This window comes from Neopelma chrysocephalum, unplaced genomic scaffold, assembly GCF_003984885.1.
Source record: "Neopelma chrysocephalum unplaced genomic scaffold, ASM398488v2 Primary Assembly neopelma1_67, whole genome shotgun sequence".
Lineage (NCBI taxonomy): Eukaryota > Metazoa > Chordata > Aves > Passeriformes > Pipridae > Neopelma > Neopelma chrysocephalum.
In genome coordinates, this window is record NW_020897726.1 from 9129132 (window position 1) to 9156753 (window position 27622).

The window sequence follows — 27622 nt, forward strand, 5'->3', positions numbered from 1 at the left end:
AATCTTACTTGCCTGAGAAATGCAAGCAGGATTGAGCCCCTGCACAGCATGTCCCTTGAGTTCAGAGGGACAACCTGCTTTAGTCATGTAAAATGATTAATTTTAGGCATTTGCGGCCTGGTCAAAAGCCATTGAAGGCAATGGAAAGTTTCCAATTGGTGTAAGCAGGCTTCAGATCAATTTCTTTCATTTGTGCTTCGGTGAGCAGTATTTCCTAGAATATCCCTTGATTAAGCAGGAGACATGAATTACACATATTGCAGATAAACACATACTTGTTTTGTGCAACCCGATAGCCCTAAGCATTTAGTACTCGGCTCATTGATGTGATCTTTGTAAGGGGCTAGTGGAAAAATGTGTAGGTTTCTGACTAGCTGATGAGGTTTGTTTCAAGTGTATGTGAAGAGAGTCTAATTAATTTTTTTAAAAATCATCCCAAAAGCATCAAGAGATACAAGGGTAAGTAATTGTGAATATTGAAAGCTATGACAACCTTACTGTAGCTCCACAGCTGAGAAGTATTAAAGCCAAACCATTTTGTCTTTTCCTCATAATCCATACATGTGCATATTTACATGCACACATAGGTGTTCCTGCTTCTCAGCAGGTCCCGGTAGTACAACCAAAGTACAGTCGCTCATCATGGCTACTTGCTGATCGCTATGCACTGTTACATTTAGTTCTTGTACTCTGTTTTAAGAAAGAGGATAACTGTTGATGGGCTATTTTAAGCGTCAGGAAGCAGGATCAATGGACCAATGAGTAAGTATATAGAGGAGAAAGTAAAGCAAGTCGCTCTTTGGGGTAATTTAGGTGCCAACCCAAACCACCATGTCTGCATGTAGGACAAGTACATGGCTTAGCCATTGTTCTGCCACATGACACTGCTGGCAACTCCAGCTTTGCCACCACTGCAAGATATTGTTGACCATGTATAAAGACAAGCTGCAGCTGGAGTCATGTATTTCTGCCTCTGGGGGACCCTGCTTGAGCAGGATGGTTGGACTAGATAACATCCACTGGTCCCTTCCAACCTTAGCCATTCTGGGATTCTGTGATACAGAGGATCCCAATCTATGCAGATAGACTACTCCATTTATTTTGGAAGATGAGGTTTAACTGATGCTTAGGCTAATATTACCTGAAAATATTTTAAAAAAAATCAATCACTTACTAAAATATAAATGACGTATTATTAGTGGTATTAGAAATTAGATGGAAATGCTTTTACTAATAAACTCCTGTTTTCAACATTAAACTCCCATAACGTGATTAATTCTGCCTGATGAAACAATCATGCCTGACCTTAGTGTGGGAGTGTGTTTTACTGCAATGCACCCTGCCACTGTTGCATTTATTAATTCTAATCTTAGAAGGTAATAGTGGCATACCAAAAGCTAAAAATGAAACATATATCTTTGACATGGCTTTGTATAGATGCTGCAATTGTTATAAATTTGATTAATATTCTAGGAGGCACATTAGAGCTACTGCAGTGTCCTTTTTCCGTCAAATCTTTGTAGACTCCCTCCATTATATCTCCATAGTCTTGACATATTTGGATTTACTTGGTTAAAGGTGGATGTTATCAAGGCAAGTCACTGTTAACCAGGAATTAATGTAATATACAAGTGGAGCTTCTTTGTTTCCTATGCTATCTGTTGATATTCCCTAGGTACCAAAAGAAAATTACAGAGATAGACTTCTACTGTTATTGTCTCAGTGATAGGTCGTATCTCCAAACAAACTGTATGAGGAAGGTTATGTTTTGGAATAACATCCTGTGTTTTTGTGCTTAACCACTTTTCAGTGATGGTCTGAAGTTGCATTGTATTAACACAAAGTATTTTACAGAGTTAATTGATATTCCAGGTTTGTCCAGGGGAAAATCTACAGCTCCCCACAACATGCTTGACAAGTTATTATATTTACTTTAGTCAAAGCCCGAGTGTGCAGTATCCCTCTTGGAGGTGGTCTATTATTGGAGTCCCATATGCTTTTTGTTTGGGAAGAAAGCAGTCACTGTGTCATACTGTTACACAGGGTATTCTTTTTCAAGGATGTTGTTCCCTTGGGGACCATATCATGCCAGAGTTCCTAAGTCTAATAAGACCTTTGTAGCTCTTATTGTGTTAAAGTTCTGGGAGGGAAGCAAGAGTTAAACAGAAAATATAATTCAAGCAACTATACTAGACCACATGTTGAAAAACATCACTCTTCAAGCAGAAAGGCAAAGGCTTCAAAAAAATTCCAGTTGTGGTAATCTAACTTTTTATGTTTCTTCCCAGTTCATCTATGGAAAGACAAAGAGTGATCCTTTTAGAATGTCTGGTTTTATTCGACAGTAATCAAAAATATATCAGCAGTTCCATGTCCTTGAAAATTATATCACAAGGCTTCAAAAGAAGTTTTAACGATTTTAACCTGAACAGAATTAGGAAAGCTATGAGGACTGTCCCATCATCAGGGAATGATAGGGCACTATTTTTTAGTATATGCAGAAAGAGAGAGAGAGAGACAGAACATTATTTTAAATGGCAGATGTGTCAATCTGCCTTACTTTCTACCCGAAATTTCCATGTCAATGGAGGTAAATAAAGTGCCTGAAACATCCCCATATCATAATCTGGCTAAAAAAAGAAATTGACTAGTTAGAAATAATCTTACAACAAAAAATATAACAACCATGGTAAAGGTCTAATACATCCACACTCGTGACACCTTTGATTCAGCTAGATAGACTCCTTAATTCAGATATACTCCTTAATTCATTGGCTGAATTCCCACTGAGTTTCTAGTAGTGAAACTCCAGTTGATGAGAAGAACTGATGTTGAACTGATGAGAAGTTGATGAGATGGTCTAAAAATCGTCAAGATTTCAGTTTTGCATGGAAAATTGATTTACTAACCAAGGAATAATCCCAGACATATATCAGTTGTTTCCTTATGAACAGAACTATCAACAGCTTTTTTATAGGGACAGTAATTTTTCTTATCTGGAACTCCATTGGGATGCAAACCAATGAATGATACATAACTGGCTTTCAGTGTATCAGGATATGAGGATAAAATAACAGAGATAAAAAGCTTGGAGATTTACTTCTGTTGTTTTTCCCATTTATTCCAGCATCTGGTTTCTCAGCAACGCCTTTTGATACAGGATGAATCAGTGAACTTGTTGAGTCTGTACACATCCCCTTCTTTGCCCAACATTACCTTGGGACTTCCAGCAATACAACCTCAAATCAGTGTAAGTGACCAGTCTCAAGCCTTCCTATATAATTTTGCTTCCAGAAAACCTACTTTATCATAATTCTCTTTATTTTTTAGCATTTTGGAACATAAACAATTCAGAGTAGGAACCAGACATCTCTATGCATTGGGCAACATCTGGATATTTAAGGGCACAACTTGAAAGCAATACTCATTCTTAATCTCAAATAAACAAGTAGCAGTGTGGACCTTACCTACGTATGGGCCATATGCATTGCATTTATGTAAGATAACAGATTTCAGATGTGGCCTGATGTATATGAAGAGATTATTTAGTAAAAATGTTCAAATTATATGATCATCTCTATCTGATAAATTACAGCACCTGTAACTTTTTATGAGATTCCAGTAGCAACCTAAACTGGGCTGGAGCATAGTAGGGGGAGAACCTACTATTCCTGCAGCTAGGTTTGTATTGGAGGGGTATGCTATCAATCAGGCAAATAAAATTGGTGAGTAGTGAACAATTCTTAATATTTTAATGACAAGCTATATTCACATCCCTTTATTCAGTCTGCAACAATGACCTTTATTTAGAGATAAATCTTAAATTAATATGCAAAATGAATGAAAACACAGATATAGTATCTATGGAAATCCATGCAGATGGATATGGATCTTTAGATCTAAACCAAGTTACAGTAACCTGGAGGTGAAATTTGCAGCTCAGTATTGAAAATTTTGCTACTGGTCAAAACTTACCCGCTTTCCAGCAAAAAAAAAAAGTAAAAATACTGATATATTGTGGTTCTATACAACCATGTATTGTGAAGAAATTTTAACAATTTAAATTTCTTAGAATGGGAATTGGTAACTTCTATGAAAAAACTAGGGGTTGTAAGCACAGCTTTCCATCGAGGAAAAAAATTATATCTATGCAATCCACTGTGTAATAAATGCTACTGAATTCCAGTGCTAAATGTAGTTTCAAGTCAAAGTTCCATTTCACTTTATGGCTTATTCAATACATTTCCTGTTCTTAGCAGTAATATATTGCTGAAATCCAACATTTTAACATCAGATCCAGAACTTTGTAAAGAAAATTGTGTAAGCCTTAAATCAGTTCTCTGCAAGTCTTTTATGAGATATTTATAAGCAAATTATTGTTTGTAAGGGATGAAAAAATTGAACTGATCATGAAAAGTAGCACTTACTTTTTCAGGAGATATCAAGAAAAATTTCTTAACTATTTCACAAAATATATAACTAGCTTCAAAGTAATTTTATAACATTAAAATAGAAATGAAAATATGCTTCATTTGCTCACTCAAATTTTACAAGCTTTTGATGTGGTCAACTAGCACCAAATTGTACTTTTGGCATTAGAAAAAACAAAGGGGTTGATTTACACAAGTAATGTTTATTTCTGTTTCTAGAATAAGCAGTTGCAAATTGAATGTAAAGTTTACTCTGGTGTTTGTTTTTCAGGGAAGGGTAATTGCAAAGTGTGAAGTAAGCATACACCAAAAAAATATTGGTAAAAACCTTGGTTTAGAATTTATGAAACTCAGATTATCAGATAAACTGTTTTTGCCATGACATACCATAAGTGGTTATCTGAAAGCCTCAACATGTATATTTCTGTTCAGTTATTATTCTTGGTATAAAAAATGCTATTCTGCTTTAACTGCTGTCTTAAGATTTTTTTTTTTAATAGGCAAAGAGCAAAGAACTATAAAGTACATTCACAATGCTGAAGGACTAAAACTTCCAAAAGCTTTAATTCAATAACTGCAATTTATAAGGGTACTTTAAAATGCCACGCATGTACAATAGCTCTTGACAATTCTGTAGTTGAGGGTTTAACTGTATAAATTTACTTTGCAAAGGGTAAAACTTACATTTGTGCTGTCCTTCAGGGAGTCAGGGAGTGCTCCAGGAAAAGTAATAGCTTCCCACTACTACAGGTAATTATTTTGTTTTGCTGATTGGCTTGCTGTGTGATGGAAAGTTATGTGAAAAAACAAGCCTTACCTATTCCAAACTCAATGCAAACTATTTCCTCTGATCCCCTAGTTTCCTGTGCAGAAGGCTGTGGGAAGGTCTTTAGGAATTTTAAGGATAGGTCCTGTCCTTTCATTAATAATGTTCTAACTAGTAGTTCCTTATGCTTTGGCTTTTATTACTGATTTTTTTCCAAGTGGTTTCATTAAACAGTTTCTCACAGTGTTACATTTAACTGGCATGTTCTTCCTCCCTTTTTATCTCACGGTCAAAGTGTAAGATAGGGATGTTAACCTTTTCTTCTCTATGTATTCATAAAGTGTGATATATGACCATCTAATCAAGCGGAGGTATAAACATCCAGGTCTCTGAAAAGCAGTTACCAATGCTGTTCTTCTTTGACAGGCTTCATCGTCATTCAAAGAAAAGCAGAAGGGGGAGACCCCATCACTCAGACAAGGAGTGGCCTTGGCTGGACAGTATGGAGGAAACATTCCTCCATCATCCACTCATCCTCACATTGCTTTGGAGGGAAAGCCAAATAGCAGCCACCAAGCTCTCTTGCAGCATCTGTTACTGAAAGAACAAATGAGACAGCAAAAACTTCTTGTGACTGGTAATGATCAAAGCTTCAACAATACGACATTAAGATGTTTTTAATGACTCTTGTATTCAGTTTAAACTAAATGTAGTAATATAGGTACCATACATCCTAACCATTGGAAAAAGTGGAAGGGTAGAAGAGAAAAGGAATCTCTTTTAGTGATTCTATTCCAGACTCTTAGCCTGAAAGAATTCAGTGATTATAGAAAAGAGAAAATGATTACTTCATCACATTCTTTTCCAGCAGTGTATGGTGAGGCACGTGGTACACATCCCACTGAATCAGTGCTGATGCAGAGTTCCTCAATATACACCCCTCTTCTCACTGAAAGCTTTCTCTCCTATTAGAACTATTAGTTTGTTGTTTTTCACAGGGGAGTGAAATGTCCCTGTTTTGCAGGAGCAGTTCCTCTTCATCCGCAGTCTCCTTTAGCAGCAAAGGAGAGAGTCTCACCTGGCATAAGAGCTGCCCACAAACTGCCTCGTCACAGGCCACTGAATCGAACCCAGTCAGCTCCTCTTCCTCAGAGTACTTTGGCCCAGCTGGTCATCCAGCAGCAACATCAGCAGTTTTTGGAGAAGCAGAAACAATACCAGCAGCAGGTCCACATGAATAAGGTGAGTTCCCAAAGTAAAGAATTTCCAACTGACTTAAAGGTTGAAAACTACTATAGAAGCTTAGTTATTGAGGCCATGTGGTCATGGACAGCAGAGAGATTCTTGCACAAGTATCTTGTTTGTTTATGCATAGTTGATATATATATTTGTATAGAACTTAATTTTTCAGGTTCTGAAATAGGCTACAATTCAACAAAATAGGGTCCAAAGCAGCTTACAATTTTACATTGCAGGTGGCTTCCTGTTGAATGCTAAATAATGCCTTAAAGATTACTAGATTTCTCTCCAACTATTTTGTGTGTGTACTTTTGAGCTTCAGCAGTCATTCCATTCAACTGGTTTTGAATTGTATTAAAACCTTTCTCATTGTGGACTAGTATGTGGTGTTAATGGATAACTCATTTGAACTCAATCAGCAGATTAAATTTATTGTTTCTATGTGAGAAAGTCACTAAATATCTGGAGAAATTTTAATCACCATTTATCAAACTGACTTTTTATCTGTGAGTCCACTAGTAATGTGAAATTTTGTTATCAGACCATATAAGGAGAAAGAGAAGAATGTGCTGTTGCCAACATCTGATACAGAGTTGAATCATGATTGCCTGTACAGTAACGCCTGATTCTGAGCAGGGTCAGGGGGAAGAGGAAAAGCAACCATCCATTAATAACCAAAGAGCAGCAGAATCTAAATAGATGTATAAGGAACTAATGCTTCCATAACAAATGTAATGCCATTCCCTGCTCTAAAATTAAGATATACAAGTAATTAAATGTTTTTATTTGAAAACATTTTTCTGCATTTACTGAATAGCTTTCCAAAAGTTGTTTGCTGAAGCTCCTGTAATATTTCAAAGATACTAATCATACATCTTTAGTTGTCTTCTTTTGTTTGAGTATTACTCAATAACTCAATAAAGAGGCAATGACAAAGATGAAAAGCGGATGTTGGGCCCTTGTACCTAAGGAAAAAAAAAAATCAATCCGCCTTACTGGGTGAATTTCCCAGGGGTTACTGATTATTTGGAATCTACTAAGAATTCCCAACAAAATTAGAAACAAACCTAGAGTTTAAGTACATAGTTTGTACAGTGGTTTGGTTATTAAATCTTGTCTTAATTAGGAAAAATGAAGACTAGAAAACTTCAAAGTTCAGAGCTGATCCTTCCATGTTAACCTCTCTCAGCTTGGGTGTTTTTATTACTCAACTAGGACTCCAGTTGGCTTTTCTTTGAGTATGCATTCCATATGTTTAATCAAGATGGCATATGTATATCTCGTAGCCTCAGGTTTTGAAAATATTTCACCTTCCCTCAATTGTTTGAAAAGAAAAGAATTTTTAACGGGTAAAGTACTGAGTCTTTGTACTACAAACCCATCAGTTCATGCACTCCTCTCAAAGCAAAGAACCCCACTGATGTGTTTTTGTTAGATAATATGCTTATTATAAATTCCCCCATAGTATTTGGGATATGTGCTGTGACATATATGTACATTTGTCCCCAATGTGAAAATTAAACTTGAGGCACATAAACATATATTTCTAGTCACACAGGACAAGGAATGCATTGAACCTCACAAGAGCTAGACTAAATAAGGAGGTAAAATGACAAGTTGGTTGGGATAATGCTCGTTTCAGTAACTTTTTTTTGCTGAGTTAAACTACAATGAAAATACACATTAATGAGAATAATTTCCTCTCATACTTGAAATACACTTTCATTCTCACATGGTTCTTTGTGATGAAGAGACAAAATAAAATTCCTTCTTTTAAAACCTGGTGAACCTAGCTTTTATTCTGTACAGTATTGGCTATACACATATGCAGATAGTAGAAACTTAGTTTATCTTAGGGCCTTTCTCTACCTCGAACCTCTGTAACCTACTTATGCCCCAATAGCTTCTCAGTCTCCTTTACCCCTACTCCCAGAGCAGTCAGCCTTCTTCAGGAGCACAGTAACTCATCAGAGCAGCGAACACCTGAGAAGGAATGAGATCACGTGGCAGCCATAGAAGCAGAGTTATCTGAGGATGTGTGTGGTTTATCAGACTTTAGAGTTTGCAGCATCTAGGTTCTTCTCCATTCTCTGAAGAATCATTTTGGTGAATAGTACTGAAAAATGTCAGTGCTCTAACCATGTATGTCCTCTGCAAGGACACAGAAAGCCAGGGGACTTTCTTACGTACTTACGGAACCTGATTTTTAAAAACTGGAATTTGAGGGTAGCCCGCAGACAAAAGAGTGCAAAAAAAAATCAAATGGTGAAGTAGCTTTTATGTACTGAATTTAAAGCTATATTCTTTAACCCTCTAGCTAAAAATTCATATTGAACACCTGTTCCTACATAAGGCTTTTGCACTCTGCTAGCATGCTGGAACATACTTTCTTCAGTCTTAAAACTTTACTCTATTCACAGTTGAAGTTATTTGTTCATTACATAATTTGTATGGCTCTACAATCAAACTCTGCAAAGCAGAGTTATAGTTATTTGAAACTTTAAACAGTAGGTATTCTAGATCAGGTAGGAAAACAACCAATATCTTCTCATTTCTTAGGAATAGACTGGGCATGTATCAAGTGAACACATGAACTTATTTTCTATTGTTCTGTCCCTTACTCTCCTGTTCATAGTCTGTATAATGAAATCTGCAAAGAGGTATAATTTCCTTCTTTTCAGTCATGGAAAATGCAGGGGGTTTATTTAATAAGGAATACTCAAACATTCTCTTAAAAGTTTGGGTGATAAAGATCAGAACCATTTTAAGCTGACAAGACTATGAAATGCCACTTGATCAAGAGCTTAGAACAAATTAATATCTTTTTTCTTTTCTATTTCTGTTTCCATTTTTTTTCCTTTGAATATTTGCCCTGAGCTAAGATCATGTGGCATGTATCAGCACTGCCTGAAAACTGGTTTTGGTCAGATCTTTTTGGCTGACCTGTAGGCGATTCTTGCTGTAACAACAAAAAGAGGAAGAGAACCAGTTTTTCCCCACCCTATTGTTCTTGTATTTATCTTGTATTTAAAAAAAACATTTTTTTTTCTGAGGAAAAAATATACTTCAGCAGCAAGCCAGTGCTGATGTGAGGGTGATAACAAGCAAAATCTAACATAGGTCAGAGGTAGAGGATTCCCTTGGATCATTTCCATTCTGAAAAGAAACAAATCATTGCCAAAAGGTGTGCCTCTGTCCTTGATAACAAAGAGAAGCTCCCCTATGGATTTTTTCTGGTCAGCTGTCAGATGCCAGGCTTTTGATGTGGGAAACGGTATACATCTCCACTGAAGTCTGGCATGTATGCCTGTGGGATCTAGTACACTGACCTTCTGAAAACATTCTGCAAATGTTGACATCCCATCCAAAAGTAGGTAAAAATCCTTGTCCCAGAATTAGTAATGAATGTGAAGTAACCTGAACTCAGCTTGTCCTAGGGAAGATCGACTTTGCCATTGTCAGCTTTAATATACTTCTGTCCAAATGACAGCTTGTTTCCTCATAACACCCTTTGATCACCATTGCAAATCTTCATTCTGCTCAATAAAGGGAGTTCAAAGTCCAAAACTCCCTATTAAAAGTAGTGCAATTGGGTACCAGAAGACCATTACTACCATAAAAAATTAAAATCTTGATATTATTTGTGTATATCTGTATCTAGAAAGCTTTGACCCTGCCACTAGCAGAAAAAAAAAAGGGATTTTGATATAACTAATATAAGTGCAAAGCCCCTAGCAGAAGTCTGTGTCCAAGAAAATCTCAGAAATCATTATGTGAAGAGTACATGAATGAAAGCCCTCGGTCTTTAAAAGTTATTTTTGTCATATATGATGAATAAGGCCTGCCTCTGCTGAAACTAAACTAGCATGGTCTTCACTGGAACCAAGATATTATTTGATCAGTGCGGGACCCCTATTTGTGTTCTTAAATAGTGTATTCATAGCATTTTGACAATTTTTTTTTAGTGGTAAAATTCTCAGTATGTAAAGTAAATATTAAAATAATGGGGCAGTTGATAGTGTGCACTAAAATGTGGGAGCTGTATGGATAATGCTATAGCTTAGATAAGAAATACCTGAATTTCAGTTTTCATTCCAGGATGTCAATTGGTTTAAAACATCTTTGGATAGGGAAGCAATGGCTGGACAAGACTGTGAGGTAAAAAATATATAGGAAGTGAAAATTCATTAGTGCTTTAGATAATGTTCATAGTTGACCAATCTCTCTTAATAAAAATAAAAAATAATACAGAAATTTATAGTGATTTATTGATGGAAAAAATAGGAAGATTATTTGTAGAAATACTGAAAAGATACAGTTAATCCCAGATTAATCATTCATTTCTCTGAATGATATTTAATGAAATGTGGCAGACTGGATCAGGTTCTGCGGTAGTAAATTAATCTAGTTTCATTAAACATATTACACTAAGGTTTTGGCTTTGCAGCTTACACATCTGACTAGCATCCTCTGAAGGTGAGAGGTATTCTTCCAAATATTGCTTACAGCAGAGGTTTATTTGGACAAAACTAAAGCAACAGTTGGCTGCGTTTGGAACTGGAAAATACCCAGAGCGTTTTCTCCTTTCTTAAGAACTAATGTTTAAGCCATAATGCAGAAGAATGATTTTAAAAGACAAATATATGCCTTAGAAATGTTGTGCTACATGAGTAACAGAGACAACAGTAAGCAGGTGCCAAGTTGTTTTCAGTACAGCTAACAACAGACATAGCTGGCCAAAGTAGTCTGATTGTCATAGGGAAGAAGGGGAAAAAGCATGTTCAGGAAGTATATACATGAGTTCTTAGAAACAACTGCCATGTATTTCAAATGAACAATTAACTAAGAATGGAAATTATGGGGTGGTTGTTGCAGAATTTCATGTTTTGTCTCTTTGTAAAGACATTTTATTTAAAATCATGCATTTTACAAGAGTTTATCATTTCAAAGGAGAAACAAAGGCAGGGGCTGCAACTGAAGGACCTATAAAATGGTTTGTTGCAGTGTCCAGATTATTTACACTTAGTCTTCCATTTTTCTATACAAGCAAGCAGGTTAGATTATGTTAGATGACTTTTTTTGGTTGGACTCTTGCAGTTATACAGTGGAGTTGATGTCTGTAAATGCTTCCTCTTTTGCTGCCACTATTTACTTTGGCTCATGCATATCCCTTACAGTTTAATTTCCTGAAAATAAAAGCAAAAAAAAAAAAAAAAGTTACATTAGCATGAAGCCATTTTTCTAGTGACTGCTTTAGTTGGAATAGTGATAACACTAAAGTATACTAGTTAAAGATAACCAGTATGTACAACTCTTAATTTCTTAGTGAAATAAATTATAGTTTTGTTATTATTTTTAAATGCAGTTTTACTAAAACTCAGATTAAACAATCACTTTTTCAAAATAAAAAATATGCATTAAAATGAGGAGAAAGTCCTGCATGTACTTACTGATAAGTTCAGAAAAAAAATGGAAAGTGAGGATTTAAAGTGAAAAATTTAAACATTAAGTGTAAGCAGAAGTATCCAGCTGCACAGTGAAAGGACCTGAGCAGTGTTTCATTCAGAACTCATTTTCTGCTGTGCAATCCATCTTCAGATAGAGAGAAAAGATAGAATTACTGACTCTAAACTGCTATCTTCATCTGTCTCCAGATACGTAATTTTCCATGGTACTACCAGGAGCTATAATATAAAATAAGATGTTTATGGCTTAGGAGAACTGAACAGTCTCCTGGTAATGCTGCTAATATAGTACTGGAATAAGATGGGGCCAAGCTGTCTTTAAAAAACACATTTCACAGATTTTTAGAAAATTTAATTTGCTTATCTCCTCCTGTGGCTGAAGTCTGGAGCAAATCACCTGCTGACTTCCATGGCATGGGAAGAGGCCCCAAAACAGGAACAGTGGAAACTGAAATGCGCACAAATACCACTCTGAGTCTCTGCAGCCCCCTTATGTATGCTTGTTCACTCCACTGACTGCATGCAGAAAGTGTCTGAAGGTGATCTGTGTATTCAATCTGTACTGCAGTCCGTCATGTGTTGCCTCAGAAAGCTCAGCAGCAGATCTGTGCCCATACAGCAGTGTGAATAAAAAAAGGCCTGACATAAAAGTGAAAAAGCATAAAAGAAAGGAGAGCAGTAATGAGCTAAATATGTGTCTTAACTTTGCTGTGGACATGTACTCATTTTCTCTTGGCTTCCCCTCCAGAATAATCCACCTGGTGTCAAGTAACTGGCACATGGAATGGTTTACAGATGGATCAGCCTCAGTAACTCTTGTAGCTGTATATGATTATATGTCACACAGATGTTTCAGCTTGTATTTGCTCACTAGTAGCCAGCCACACAGCCTTACTTGTCTTTCTCTTCTTGTTTGAGGATGTTTAACTAATAAATAATAATAATTTATATAACACCTAAGTGACAGAGAGGAGTGTACCTGAGCTGATTGCATGTAGTTAGTTTTAGTGCCTTTTTGGTCAGCGTCATCCCCTGAGAAGCAACTGGAAAAGATTTATGTATTTGATCTGAGACATTTTTTGGATGCTGCTTAATAAAAGGAGACACTGCGTTAGTTGCAGTAGTGAGGATTGCCCAGTGTAGTGTATGCCACCTGCAGCATGCAGGATACACATATTGTGATTTCCCAGTTACTACAGTAATGAAAAAGGATTTTTTGTTTGTTTCTTTTTAGTAAACCATTAAACTCCCATTACACCCCAAAAATGAAGGTTTGCTGTGACAGAAGGCAGACAGGCTTCCACTGTGGAATTTGTTTCTCCACTGATGAGGCGTATGCATCAGAGCATCAACTGGAACTGCATAAACTGATCTTTCAGCTCTACTTGTGGATTTTGTGGGAGTTCCTAAATCCAGCTGTAGCTTCTTGATCATAGTTTACATGACAACCCTGCCCTGCACTAGGGGTGGCATTTTTCTGTATGCATTAGCAAGCTGAATGAAACTGGATGGTCTATGGTTTGTGACAAAGTAGGTATAGTGAAGCCATCCAGTAACTCAGTATATGACACTAGCTAAAACTCAGTTTTAAAGACTTGGTATTTTGGGAGGGAGGCAGATGGGAAGAGGAAAGTATGTAAGAGTAATGGTAAAAGGTATATTTTTCCCCTCAAGATATTTGACTTTGATGATGATGAGCATTATTGGCTTGAAATGAAGGGGGGCAGTTGAGTAAATGATAATTACTCACTTGACCCCTTGGAAATTCTTACTCACCTGTCTGATTTGTGCCTCTTTCAATAAAGTGGGAATTTTGCAATTCATTGGCTTTATCTTAAATAGCAAAATGTAAACTGCATGTGATTGCAACGCTCAGGCCTCTGGCACTTCAGCAGAGCTTTACAATAGCAGTTAATGGTATAAAACCAGTATTTTGGGTAGCTGTGTTATATCATTATTGCTGAAACTGGGATACCTGTACAATGCACCACAAAATCTGTGGTCTTTCCAGTCATGGATAGATGTGCTTGTCGTGTCTGTGTGCCACACCATAGGGGACTGACGCCAGCTCTTTGTCACTGCTCCTTTGTTGGCTTTCAGTGACTTCAAGCTTTAATTGATTGAGAAGTTTGTGTGAACATTCCCTAATTTGCTTATAATGAAATATTAACCAGGTTACTAATTTTCTTATACCTTAGTTTTCCTTTATTATTTTGTGTTGTGGAAAATTAACTGTAAGATTGTTTTTCTGAATTCATGTTTGAAGAGTATGAAGGGAGAGAAATTTCTCTTGATTACCAGCTGTAACAGTCTAACAGATGTTTTCATTATTCTGCCTGATTTTTAGTTTATTATTATTATATAGCACTCCATATACATGGTATTTTCTGCTGCAGAATAAGAAGTGACCTTTTGCTTAGGGACTTTTGTTCTTTTTTCCCTGTACATCAATATTTTGGCAGTGCATAGCTACATGGGTTTGCTGCAGAAGCTTTAGTTTTGTCCCTGCAAATCTAGTACTTTTTGGTGTTTGGCAAAAGTGAAGGAGTCAGTAACTGTTCCCCTCTTCTCTTTCCAGATGCTCTCTAAGTCCATTGAGCAGCTCAAGCAGCCTGGCAGTCACCTGGAGGAAGCTGAAGAAGAGCTTCACGGTGATCACTCCATGCAGGAAGAGCGAGCTCCCACCAGCGGTGCCAGCGGTGCCAACGTTAGGGCTGAGAGCAGCAGTGCTGGTGTGGATGACAGAATAGGACAGCAGGTGGGGGCTGTGAAAGTCAAAGAGGAGCCACTGGACAGTGATGAGGATGTTCAAACCCAGCAAATGGAATCTGGGGAGCAAGCTGCTTTTATGCAACAGGTAATAGGCAAAGATTTAGCTCCAGGATTTGTAATTAAGGTTATTATTTGAACATCACATGCATTTTCTAGGCTTTGGTAAGCAATTGTGTTTTGATTCTCTGACCTAGCAAATCCTGATTTGCTGTTCGAAGAGTTTAACAAGTGCAGAAGTGTTGTATGTACACTTGAAAACATAGTGAAGTCCATCCTTATGGCCACTAATTGAGAAACTACCTGTTGCAGTCAATTATTCTGCATATATCTGCGTAATAGCTGATAGACATTGTATTAACCCAGAATTACCTTACATCGCTTAGTTTTAGTGAAAGAGATCTTGTATCACTTAGCCTGTTGAGATCAGCAATTGCTGGAACTAGTTTCCAGACCTGATTGATGAAACATTCTTCTGCTCTCATTTTGAATCCTCTGACTTTTGCTTTCAGCTGTCTGTATATATTGTATCATACCGTAGTCTTGAACACTGTTAATGTTAGGGTATTTTTTCCCCAGTAGACAGGTACTGACTGCTATATCAGTGGTCCCAAGCTGATGTATAAAGTTAATTTAGAGAAAAGTACAAGGTGGATATAAAGAGGCAAAGCAAGGCACTGTTTTAAAATTGCGTTGTTTTCTTTTTTTGCACTGCTTGGTTAATTTTTCATTCTGTCTTATTTGATGATAATGTCCTCAGAGACATCCTTAAATGCAGCAGATGAAAGTACTGGTGAGAAGCAAAATGCAGCATTAGGCTCCAGTCAGTTATTAGGACATTGCACGAAAAGCACACATACGTTATCATTATCATCTGATATCCAATCACTTGTTTATTTCTTTTTAAATGAAGACTAATCGTAAAATATTGCATAACCTTTCCTGCCGGGGTCTCATGGACAAATCCTAAAATAACAACTGTGCATAAAATGCCACCTTGACAAAGGGCACATTCAGCTTCTCTGGGAGCTTTTCCCCAGAGCTGAGAGGCGCAGTGTGTATGTGCAGCCCGCAAGCTGGTGTCCCTCTCCATCCTTGTATGATCAGGCAGAGCAAGGCTGGGTGCTGTGCAGGGCCCTGTTTATTTAAGTCAATGCTTTGTCAGGTCCCTGCTGTTCTCCTGCAGAAAAGTGATTTTGGGAGGGGGGGCAGGAAATGCCTTATGGAAACAGGAAGCCCAAGTGATTCATGTGCTGAGGAATGCAGGCTGGGGGGAGATGGGGGGGACGGGGCAGCGCTCCCTCTGTTTTTAAAGGCACTCTATGAATTGATTTATTGTCAAAGAAAATAACAAAGCGAGTAGGGAAATTGTTAAGGAAGCTTTCCAGTGAAACATTTCCTTCATATTCCCTTTTGATATGTTTACCTTGTTTTATAGGTTTACTTTTGTTAAGCTAGTTAAAGATTCATTGTATTAAGATCCCCTTTAATATGGATAATCCCAAACTGACCTGGACTCCTTGTCAGGTTTTTTTTCTATTAAAAATATTTATATTTCTAAAGCTGAGGTATTTTAAGGTGCAGTATCCTGTTTCAAAAGAGATAGCTGTTTTGCCAAATGTAGAAATTGTTCTAAAATATGTTATTAGCATGTGTTATTTACATTATGCTCTAATATGATTAAATCTCTTCTAAAATGTTGCAGCTTCTAAAAAGATACATTATCCTTTTTCCTAGAAGGTCTCCAAACAAATGACTAAATAGTTGCTGATAACATGAAAGGCCTCAATAAATAGAAAAGATTTATTAATTGAGAAAACACAGGTGATTTTTATGTGTGCTTCCTATTTGAACAGAAATCTTTCTCCATCTTGGATGAAAAAAATCACATTCACATTCAGAAAGTGAAGGATATAGAATGAAATTATATGTGTTTCCCATTCTGTGTATTTTTAATTTTCTTTGAAATCTAACTTCAGCCTTATCTAAAAGGGATAGTGCATCTTTAAAATACATTTGGGGAGAAACTTGCAATTGAGAAGAATTTTGTACAATAGCACTTCAAAGACATGTATTCACAAAAGGCAAAAGATATTTTTATAATGTCATTCAGATGAGAAACCCCAATACATTAGTGGACTTTATTTCAGAATCTTTCAAATCTGGATAAAATTAAAATAAGAGAAACTACCTGGAACCAGTGAAAAGGAAAACTGGGTTTAAACAACCACATTTCTAATTGATTATTGTCTCTTACATTTTAAATCTACTGTATTTATTATAATTTACACCCTTAGAGGTGATCTCTTGTTTTGTGTTGTAAATATATTCTGTTTGTATGTTCCCTTTTTTTTGCCTTCTGATATGTCTCTTCCTTTCTCAAATAAAGTTTTTTTTAAAAGATCCCCTTTCAGATATCTGACTTTGTGTAAATTTGATAACTTAGTTGTGCTTTTGCTTTGTATAACAAAATACGTTTGCTACACATCGTTGAAACAATTTAAACTTCCAGGAACAAGGTTTTTATTACAGTATTCTTACAATAATTACACAAAGTCTTTATTTTTTAGTCTCTTGTTTTATCCTACATCAACCATTATAAGTTTTAGTGAATGTGGAATAGTATCAATGCATGCTCATTTTCCCATCATGACATCTGTCTTGAACATGTGATCATATATTGTACCATATAGGAAAGGTAAAAGTGAATCCCAGTGCCTTGGCTTCTAATTATCCAAAATTCAAACAAACTGAAATAATTTCCATGATATTTCTAAAACCTGCCTAGACCCCTGATCTGAAAATGTGCTTGTACTGACCTCTTTGATAGTCATCAAGACCTTTGCAAAGCAAGAGTCCACCTGTAAATAGGTTGGGGAAGAGAGAATCCAGGAACTTGGCAGACATTAAAGCATGAGACAGTGAAGTCCTGCTGTAGAGAACTTCCATGAAGATGTTAAATGCTATGTGACGTTTCCTGAACTTTGCTTAGGATCTACAGAGAGAAACAGCTGGTACTGTGTAGCAATCCCTGTTGCTACAGTACATGAATTACTACTACCAAAAGACTTCGGAAAATTGTTGCATTCTAGCTCTTTTAACTGTTCATTTGGCTCTAAGCAGCTTTGATTCTGGTATAATTTTAACTAAAATAAAATGCTTTCAACAACGTAAGTATTTAAGAATAAATAGTTCTGTAAATCAAATTCAGTTATTCTCACTGCAAAGTAATGCTTCATCAGTAATACACCCACAAAAACATAAAATGTCAAGTTTTAGCTTAGGAAAGCTTAAAACAAGTATAAACAGTATAACATTATACTGCTTGCTCTTTTGTTTATAATGATTTGGAATCCTATGTCTATAAGTAAATCATGCTTTCAACGGGATTTTATTGAGATTCCATTTGTTTAAATACTCATGTTATATTTAAAAGCCATAGATGTTTTCAACTTACAACATTCCTGTGTCAGAGGTTCCACCTAGATTTTTTCCTAAATTATTTGTTTATCATGCATCAAAGCCCCCATAATGAAGAAAATAATAAGTTAATACAATTCACAAGCCTTATCTTTTTCCCAGAATGATGTGCATCTCTTTTTTTTTTTAACAGTATATGTTTATTCTGTCCCATTGTTAAAAAAAATAAAGCCAGTATAGCTGCCAATTTAGAAGTAATTGCTCCTAAATGAGGGAAAATGCTTCATAATATTTACCTACCCAAGCCAGACCCACATTACTGGAAAGTAGGTACTATAACATTAGCCTTTTTTCATCTTCTGGCATTAACAAAATAGGATTAAAAGCTGAATGCCTCAGCAAAGCAGGAGCATTTCAGACACTTATCACCATTCATTTGTGCACTATCTTCATTTCATTTTCATTACCATCAGGATCACTAAGACTTACTCCATGTTACTTAAGCAAACTATACCCTGTTTTTATCTTCACTGGCATTCTGAGGTAGAAATCTATAACCATTAGTCCCAAGTAGCAATCTAAAAATGTTTACTTACTTCTCCCCTTATGAACACTTCACGTTTTGCAGCCAAAATTAGCTAAGCCAAGTTAATTTCCTTACTGTATGCTGTCCCACTAGCAGCATGTCCTACTTATCCACTTAAGTAATGTTTGTTTGATTTTCATTTATTTGTTTAGTTTCTGATTTCCTTATACAGTTCCCATCATCTGGGTGGTAACAGAGCTTCTGTACCTCATTTCTCATTGGAAGAACATAGCTTAGAACACCATCTGCTGAATTGCTGGTCAGGCAAAAAGAAAAGCATCCTGGATGAAATTATCTTCTCTGGGCCAGATTTTACCACTCTATTTGGGAGACACTGTGTTTTGTATTTTTTTTCTCTTCTAATTCAGCCTAATTTAGAATAAGATTAAAAAAACCCAACAATTATTTCAAACTGCACAGCCAGCGGAAAAGCTGGGTTTCTCAGCCATGCTTACTCGCCCACACAGACAGGACTGGGAAGGCACATCTTTTAGAACCTGTCCCGGGTTCTGGTCCCCATTTGCTGAGCTCAAGTGTCATACTCCTTCTGCTTATTTTGATTCTGCACCCATAACTTATCTAGCCCATACAGTATAAGTTCCCTGGCTACCTGTGGGCATGCACATCTGTTGGAGCCCCCCAAGAGTTATTTCAGCAGCAGCTGAGAGTTAAAAGGGTACTAACTAGCTTAATAACTTGAAATCATTCAGGAATTCACTGTGATGGCTACTCAGGGGCCTTAGTCACTAGAGTTGTTTTGACAGACCAGGTACTTACTTGTAAGTGATCCAGTGCTTTAATTAGCGGATTGAGATGTTTTGAATGTGGCTCTGGAGTCTTTGTTGCACTTGTTTTACTTTATTTTCCATAGCTGTTTTGAAGTAACTGTATTGACTCTTTAACAGTACATAGCCCCAAAATACCAAGGAGATTGTTTGGAGGATATGATGTCAAAAGTATCCCTCTGTACACTGCAGGTGGCATGCCCTAAACTGGGCAATCCTTACTACTGCAACTAAGGCAGTGTCTTCTTTTATTATGCAGTATATGAAAAATTTCTCAGATCAAACCCATAAATCTTTTCCAGCTTTTTCTCAGGGGATGACACTGACCAAAAAGGCACTAAAGCTAACTACATGTAATCAGCTAGTGTGGATGGAGCAAGGGGGTGGAGGGCTGTGTAGCTGGATTTGTTTTGTGAAAACTCTTCATTCATCTACACACAAAGAATTCCCCTCTGAATACTTACCCTGCTTGCTCTCGTCTTTACTCTTAAGGGCCTATCCATCTCTATCAAGGTTCCAACTGTGGTCTCTAAAAACTATGTTACAGGAAGAACTATTCTCTTTTTTTAATGCCAATTCTATGTGACAGTGCATAATAATGACAATAATTACAAGTAATTATTTTTTCCTAGTTGGATTTGAAAATGATCCATTTTTTAGGAAGCATCAGACTTACTATATTAATAATTGCCAAGGAGATTATTATTTTTGTGTGTCTCCTATTGTAAAATAGGTGAATGTTACAGAAGGCAATAAGAATTATTTTATCACAAAATTAATTCAAGAACTGAATTGTCTGACTGACCATGTGGCATTACAGTATAAAACAATTGTTTCATTTTATTGGTACCTGCATGAAATAATATTGGCACTGCTTTTATTTTTTGATCCAAGATATTTTATGCTTCTTTTCCTCCTTCAGATACTTACAGTGTAACACCTTGATACTTTTGTTATTGCTCCCTTTTGTCACCGAAAGCAGCCTGTTGGGAGACCTCTGGGGCAGCACTGGATTAAATTCCTTTACCAGGGGTACATAACTAGAATGAATCAAAAGCTTATAAGTCCAGATCCCAATAATTATCACTGCACATTTTGACAGTCAGAGATGCTACTTTCATACCTTTGGGCAATTCATCATTTGCTGTATCAGACAGCATGGATTTTCATTAATATTGTCATTGAAGAGGATTATGTGTTCTTGGAAGGCTGCTTCTTTAAATGCTTCATTTGGGAAGAATTCTGTTCTGAACTCTGAATGTCTTTTTCCCTGTCAGCAACATGTATGTGCAAACATAAGAGTTTTCAATTTCTACCTTCCTTTAAAATAAAAGAGTGAATTAATGCACGCCTCAGTTTACTGCTGGCTAAGTCTTCATAAAACTCTGTTGTTTAATGTCTTGGAAGAGTAGCTCAGCCTGAATGCCTTTGAGACATAGGTGCTTTAAGGCAGAAAGCAGTGCATAATGTCTCCTCTCATGTTCTGGCCTGTGACCCTTGGATCCCCAGGAGACCAAGGAGGTCTTTCTGTTCATACTGCCTGTATTTCCTCAGCAAAGAGTCTTGTGAAAATTACAGCTATGAGATTGGAGCAACACTGCGATGTCAAGGGCTTAAGAAGGCTTTGCTCAGGTTCTCTGTAAAACAGCATGGAGGATTCAGTCTCACACTCCATCCTTAGTTTTTTCCTTTTGCCCCCATCAATATGGGCAGCGTGATAGTTCTCAGGTGGCAGCCTGCACATTTTTAAAGCAGATCTCTGTTATTGAACAGACCCAGAAAGAGCACGGGGCAGAAGTGCTGTTGGAAAATGCTCTCCTGCTGTGTGCAGAAGGATAACTACTGATACCAACTGCTTCTAAGGCTTGCTCTGCTAGATCCTCCTCTACTAAAAATAAAAGTTGAAGAGTTAGTACACATCAGAGAGCATGACTCCATCACTCAGCTACCTGACTGCACATAGGGACAGGTACACCAGGGGACATCTGGTTTCCCTCCTTTCTCAGCCATTTTCATCCATTTTGACACCTTGCCTTAACGTATCAAAGGCACCCAAGCCCAACAAGCGCATCCCTTGTCATCCTCCTTTCTTTCTAGACCTTCTTGGGTTTTCACCATTTACCTAAAATTTGTTCAGGTCTTTTGTCGTAGTTTCCCATAAGTTTCTGCATAGATTTCAGTTTTCTGAAGCTACTGACTTTGTAGAGAGCAATTCAAAGCTTCTCTTTTACTGTTTCCGACAGATAAATAAAAATGGAAGTGCTGAATACAGGTGCCATCACCAGAGACTCAGTCCAGGGACACCTGTCATCCAGAGCTCTGATTTGGACATTTCTGTAGGTAATTGGGTCTGTCTAAGGATGCTAAAATACACACAGCAATACCCTTTGTGCTATGTGAGCAATTTTTTTCATAACAACCTCCATCCCTTCCCAGGCAGGCTCTGCGAATGCAAACACAGGCAGCACAGGACCAGCAAGAAAAAAGGAACAGAAGCAAGAAATATTCCCGCAGCAAGAGACTGAGAATTAGCATGGGGACTGTTACTTACCTGTGTTGATGGATAATGCACTAACTAGGCAGGCTGCTCATTTCCCAAGTCCATCAACTGCTTTCAAGAAAGGTATAATTTTTATGTCACTATTATAGTAGCTTGGACCCTCCCATAAAAGAAGTAATCCTTTCATTCAACAGGAAAACCAAAACTGTCTAAGCCCCTTGGTCCAAGTAGTTCACCAAGGGCATCACCAAGGGCAAAACTGAATTACTTTCTTTAACATTGGCAGAAGACCCTGGATGGAATTTCACATGTTTTCATAGGTCTAAGTACAGGGCAGCATTATAAGAGCAAAGAAATGCTACCAAGTTCTCTCTTTGGCCGTACCTCCTCTATGCCACTGAAGCAGCTGTGGTGGTTCCCAGGGGTGGAGGTTCCCCACAGCATAAAGCTTGTGTCCCTAAAGGGGGTAATGCTGGAAAAGCACCCTAAGGTGAAGGCTTCTTTCCAAGAGCATACTTTCCAAAATCAGAAGAACAATTGCACCCAAAGCTACCATAGTGTTTTCACCCTTCAGTGAATAATTCCTAACCATAAGCCTCCTCAGCCCCTTCTCCCTCTCATGACTATCCATGCAGGTGTCCCCTGGTGTACCAGCCCCTCTGCCAAGTTCTCCACATTTGTCCCATTTCTGACAATCAGAAAGTGTAAGAGATCCTCCTGGGAAGGGCCATAAGTCTTTAGTTACCACTGCTTCATACCTATGCTTGGCCCAGGGAAGGCACAGTGGCTGGAGGCCAAGGCCAGTCAGGAAGGAAGGGATGTAGACGGAGAGGTGTCCTCCTCGCTCTGGCACTATTGTGGAATGGCATGGTGGGGAATGCTGAGAGGAGGCAGAGGAGGTGAAGCAGCAGTACTGAAACATCTTACAGACACCTTGTGGTTTAGGCTTGAAAGCCCTCCTTGGTTTGGAGGGCAACTCTATCCTGTCCTGAGGATGACAACACTACCTCAGCAAGAGGCTCCAGGTTTCTACCTGCTGCAAAGTACTTTCTCCATTGTCCTTTTTCTCAGAAGACAAGATGGTAATAAGGGATTAACTTCTTTACCTTTCAACTAATTGTTTTAACCCATTGTATAGAAAGTTCAGGCTAAATAATTTAAGTTGAAGTACACTGGTCCTTTCAGGGAATAGAAGAGTTCAGAGAGTTAAAGAAAGATTTAAAAAAAGAGATCTGCCACCTACTACCAAAATGAGTTGTTAGTCTTCACTGTCCTGTCATTGTTTTCTCCTTTACTTATTTTAGATTCACCATTAAACACAAGTTTTCCTGATCAAGTGATGGAGATTAGTCAGTAAAGAAAGCACTCAAAGGAGTAGAAAAAAAAAGTCCCAATTTCTACTTCTCCATACTGACTACATCTTGAATCTCACTTCAATAACTTGAGAAATACCATAACTACTAAAGACTGAGCCAAGAGTATCACTGTTCTGTCATCTTTTACGCTACTTTTCAAAGATAAAATGACATTTATTTTTCCAGCTGGAAGCTTGTACTTTGATTTCATTAAATTGAATCCGTTAATAAACTTAATACCATAGCTCAGTGGTGGACCTGAATTCGGAAACAGTGAAGTTACCATTGTTTCTTATCTGAGCTTTCTGGGTCAAGGAGAAAGTGAAGATGGAATACCTAAAATGCTTATGAAATTATCCAGTATATATTTCATCAGAAAACAGTGATATACGTTCTTAATTTACTTTTGATGGACATCTTTTCATGTACTGTAATGGTTTTCTCTGAATTCCTAATACTCTTCATGTTAAGAGCATTTTGTAGTCTTTAGAATTCCTCATTTATAGGAAGTGTTCTTGTATGTCATCTCCTAAAAATCTCAAGGACTGGACATTTGAATCAGTATCCTCATTGATTAACAGCTTCTTCCAAACTGATTTGCAGCCTTTTCCCTATTGTGCAAAATTGTAACAAAACAGAAATACCAGTGATTTGATTTGGCCTCATCAACTGTAAAGAGATGGGTCGGAATAGATTAGCAAGTGTTCCAGTTTATCTTAATAGTGTAGTGACAAGTAAATTCAAGGATGACAGATGATCCCACTGACTAGTAATTCTCCTGACTGTATTATGGCATGGATAAACATGTTGGCTTTTCTAACAATTGGCCATGAAAACAAAGGAATTTGAGTTCATATTACTGTGGAAAACAGAACTGAAACAGAAATTCCTTTTTAATTCATGCTTCGAGTGCCTAGCTGTTGCAAAAAACTGACAGAAATATGTTAGGGTCTCAATTTGGAAGATAACCAAGATGTTTATCTTTACTGGGAGGACTTCCCCTCCCCCGCCCCGATTTGGACCATCAGCACTACCCTCCAGTGTAAATCCAGTAATGTTTCCTGAATGTTCACATGCTCAGGGCCTTTTGAGCTGCACCTTTAATAATAAATAGAAAAGGACTGAACTTGTTTGGCATTTTAGACCAATGACCAAAGACAGGGAGCCTGGCGAATATGCTACTATATCACCTTTATTTTTGTGGGCATCATGCATTTTTAAAATGGTTATACATTTCCCTGAACCAATGTAATATAAAAGATTTACTGTTACAGTTTGTGTGTGGCCAGGCAATGGCATATGGAAAACATGTTTCCTGCTATTTAATTTAATTACTCTAATCACGTGCCAGCCCCGGGCATGTCATTCTGGACCTCTGAGGCTCTTTGTCTGTCAAAGAGATGGACAATATCTTGGCTTTGTTTAGTTGCTCTGCAGGCTGCAGATAAAACCACTGAAATACTGACTGTTTGTTTAACCAAAACTTTGCATTTTAACCATTTGGCTTTGATTTTTTGTTTTACAAGAAAAGATGACATTTTGGCCCTGGTGAGCTGAAAAGGAAATATTGGGGATATGAAGAAGAACTGTCACTTGTGGGGCTTAATAGATGAAAAAGAATACTCTAGCCTTCTGGTCAGAAATCAGCTTTGTTAGCAGAAATTTAAGACACACATCACTGTTGTTTTAGAATTGCCTATTAGCAAGGGCAGCTGGAAAAGTCCTGTTTATAACTGCTTCTTTCTAACATGGTTAGCCCTTCATTCAACAATTTCAGTAGATTTTAGTTTCTTTCATCTTAATAGATGAAACTCTTATGGGTGAAACTAATTAAGATTCCATTGCAAATATTCATATCAACAATGTTGCAGCCAGGTATAAGTTAGCTTTTATGTTAACACTCTACAGTTATTTTTATGTAAGAAATATCTGCAAATTACAGCTTTAAGTCTTTTGACAAAAAAATAAGAGCATATAGACAGATTACAGTACTCCATTCATATTATAAAACCCAAATATATAGAGAAATTAATCACACACTTAGCCTTAAGTATGTGCTTAACATTACCACTTCCTTCACTTGTAAGCAAGTACTCAGGACCACCTCTTCCTGCATCCAGAAGTGATACTAAAGAGTATTTTAGACTATATGAGGATATAATTTCTAAAAATCATGTTGTCAGAAGAGGAAAGAATAAGAATCATCTTACCATGTATTACTAGACATAGAAAGACTTGTCTATTCTTACATTTAACTTCAGTTAAATACAACTTACATTAACTTCAGTTAGCATAAGTTTCAACAGTAAATTAATCTACCTCATTATATAGTAGTGTGCCAGCATCCTGCCACAGTAGTTTTCGAACTACATTGTATGAGAGAAGATGGGCAGAAGGTCTATGAATATGCTCTGAAGAAGTCTGCATCATCAGAGGGTAACATTGATGGGATGGGATGCATAGAAGGAAAGTGTCCATCTTAACAGTTTACATATTTCTGATAATTCAGTGTATGGTTCTCCAGCTGGCTTTACTTTCTCCCCTGTTTTCTAGCTGAATCAATGAGATATAATAAATAAAAATTATTTCCTCTAAGTGGCACGGTACAGCAGTGCAAGAATTAAAAATGTTGTTTACTACGTACTGAATTACAGCTCCTGTCCCCTTTAGCTTTGAGCTAACCACTAGATGACACTACTTCCCACTTGCTTAACAGGTGTGGGCATATGCTCCAATCTCTCCATAGAACAGTTCATATATTTACGTGCTTCTCAACCAAAGAACTTCAGAAAGAATGTTATACAGGAATTGTCTTCACCACTATACATTTTGATGAATTTCTGTAGATACACATGGGTATTTAGGTGTGTACATGAAGGTGTACACAAGCGATGTGCTTGTGTCTTTGCATGATTTATAGAAAACAAGCATTATAACTCACTGTGTGAGTCTTTGGGGTGTTGTAACTTAGCAAGTGTTGACAACAGCTCTACTTAAACCGGAGGAAGTCCAAGAAAAACTTAACAGGCTGAAGTTTGTGGACAACATTTCCCTTGTCCCCTATCCCCACTGATCTCCCCCCCCAAAAAAAAAAAAAAGATACTATATTGGCTGCTGTACTGTGATTCTGGAAAGACTAGGTGTAGAGAAAAATATCATGCTGAAGAGTCAGGCAAGAGTAGGCTGTACTATTCAAGTCCAAAAATGACAAACTGTGAGGAGGAGAGAGACAGAGAAGGGCTGTCATACATATCCATAAGGCAGCGGCTGCTGCTGCTGCGGTTTTTGAATTAGGAAGAATGAACTTAGCAGAAGGATGTGTGGAAAGAATCCCACAGTTTTAAAACTCTGATTTCCAGAAATCCAGGAGCTCCAGATTACTTGAAAAACAGCTCCTCCAAAGTTAAGTTTATGCTACTAAATTGCATGCACAAGGGCATGAGTATATGGCAGTGGAGTAATAGCACCTTCAGATACATTTTTATCTGTGGCTATGTCAACAAGCATTTTGCTTTGCTAAGATTCATTTCAGTGATTTATAACATATTTGCTCTATATGTGCTCTAACTTTATTACATGTTCTGTGTGATATACTTAAAGATTATTTTTAAAATGGCCATACTAAAACTTGTCTTTAAAATCCACCTGTCATCTATTAGTGTGACAATGTACTACCCATAGTCAAAGAAAAAGTAAGAATTACTTTTTGGTTTAATAATCTAAATTTGAAGTATTAAAAAATCTTCTTCATTTTGCACCTATTATAATCCTGATCTCCCATGACTGAGGAAAAATGGGCTGGGTACATCCTTATTCTCTTATCCCATTAGCTATGTACTCTTGTACTTCTGCTGAAGGGACCCTGCAAGCAGGGAGAGTGAGCCTTCTTGCCTTGGAAGGATGCTCTGCTCCATTTACATTTCACATTCTATCACAACCCATTATTTTAGCATGATTTCTTCTGTCTTAATGCAAAGAACTGCTACTAATGTGAATTAAAGCTTTACAATAATGTAATATGAAGCCCATATGGTGTCTATCTAGCACTAGATCAGTAATCAAGGTAAACAGAGCACCATATTTGTAAAATTAAGGTTTAAAGTCATTTGCCAACAAAAAGACGTGTTTATCTGTTTGCAGCCAACAACTTAACTAGATCCATGTAAGAACTGAGATTTTCTCAGCATTTTAAGGGTGCCCTAGTCTGTAGAAACAACAATGGATGGAATCAAGGCTACCTAAATTGCAAACATAAGCAATGTAATCAAAATCAAAGATATGGTTTTATCCTGTGCAAGTGTTACTTG

At 37.2% G+C, this 27622-nt stretch overlaps 1 protein-coding gene across 15 annotated transcripts in view; it reads left to right on the top strand.

Moving 5' to 3' along the window:
* HDAC9 (histone deacetylase 9) overlaps positions 1-27622 on the top strand; it is a 462804-nt gene that overhangs the window by 260991 nt on the left and 174191 nt on the right. For 11 of the 15 annotated variants that reach the window (XR_003534444.1, XM_027684600.1, XM_027684601.1 and 8 more), the window contains 5 exons: positions 3128-3250; positions 5133-5180; positions 5623-5833; positions 6221-6438; positions 14479-14757. Coding sequence is in view for 14 of the 15 variants with exons in the window: in XM_027684600.1 (XP_027540401.1) it covers positions 3128-3250; positions 5133-5180; positions 5623-5833; positions 6221-6438; positions 14479-14757 (879 nt within the window). In the remaining variant the exon portion in view is untranslated. Of the gene's footprint in view, positions 1-3127; positions 3251-5132; positions 5181-5622; positions 5834-6220; positions 6439-14478; positions 17071-27622 lie in introns of those variants that run through there. The other 4 variants (XM_027684603.1, XM_027684602.1, XM_027684604.1 and 1 more) reach the window with 2 other exon arrangements.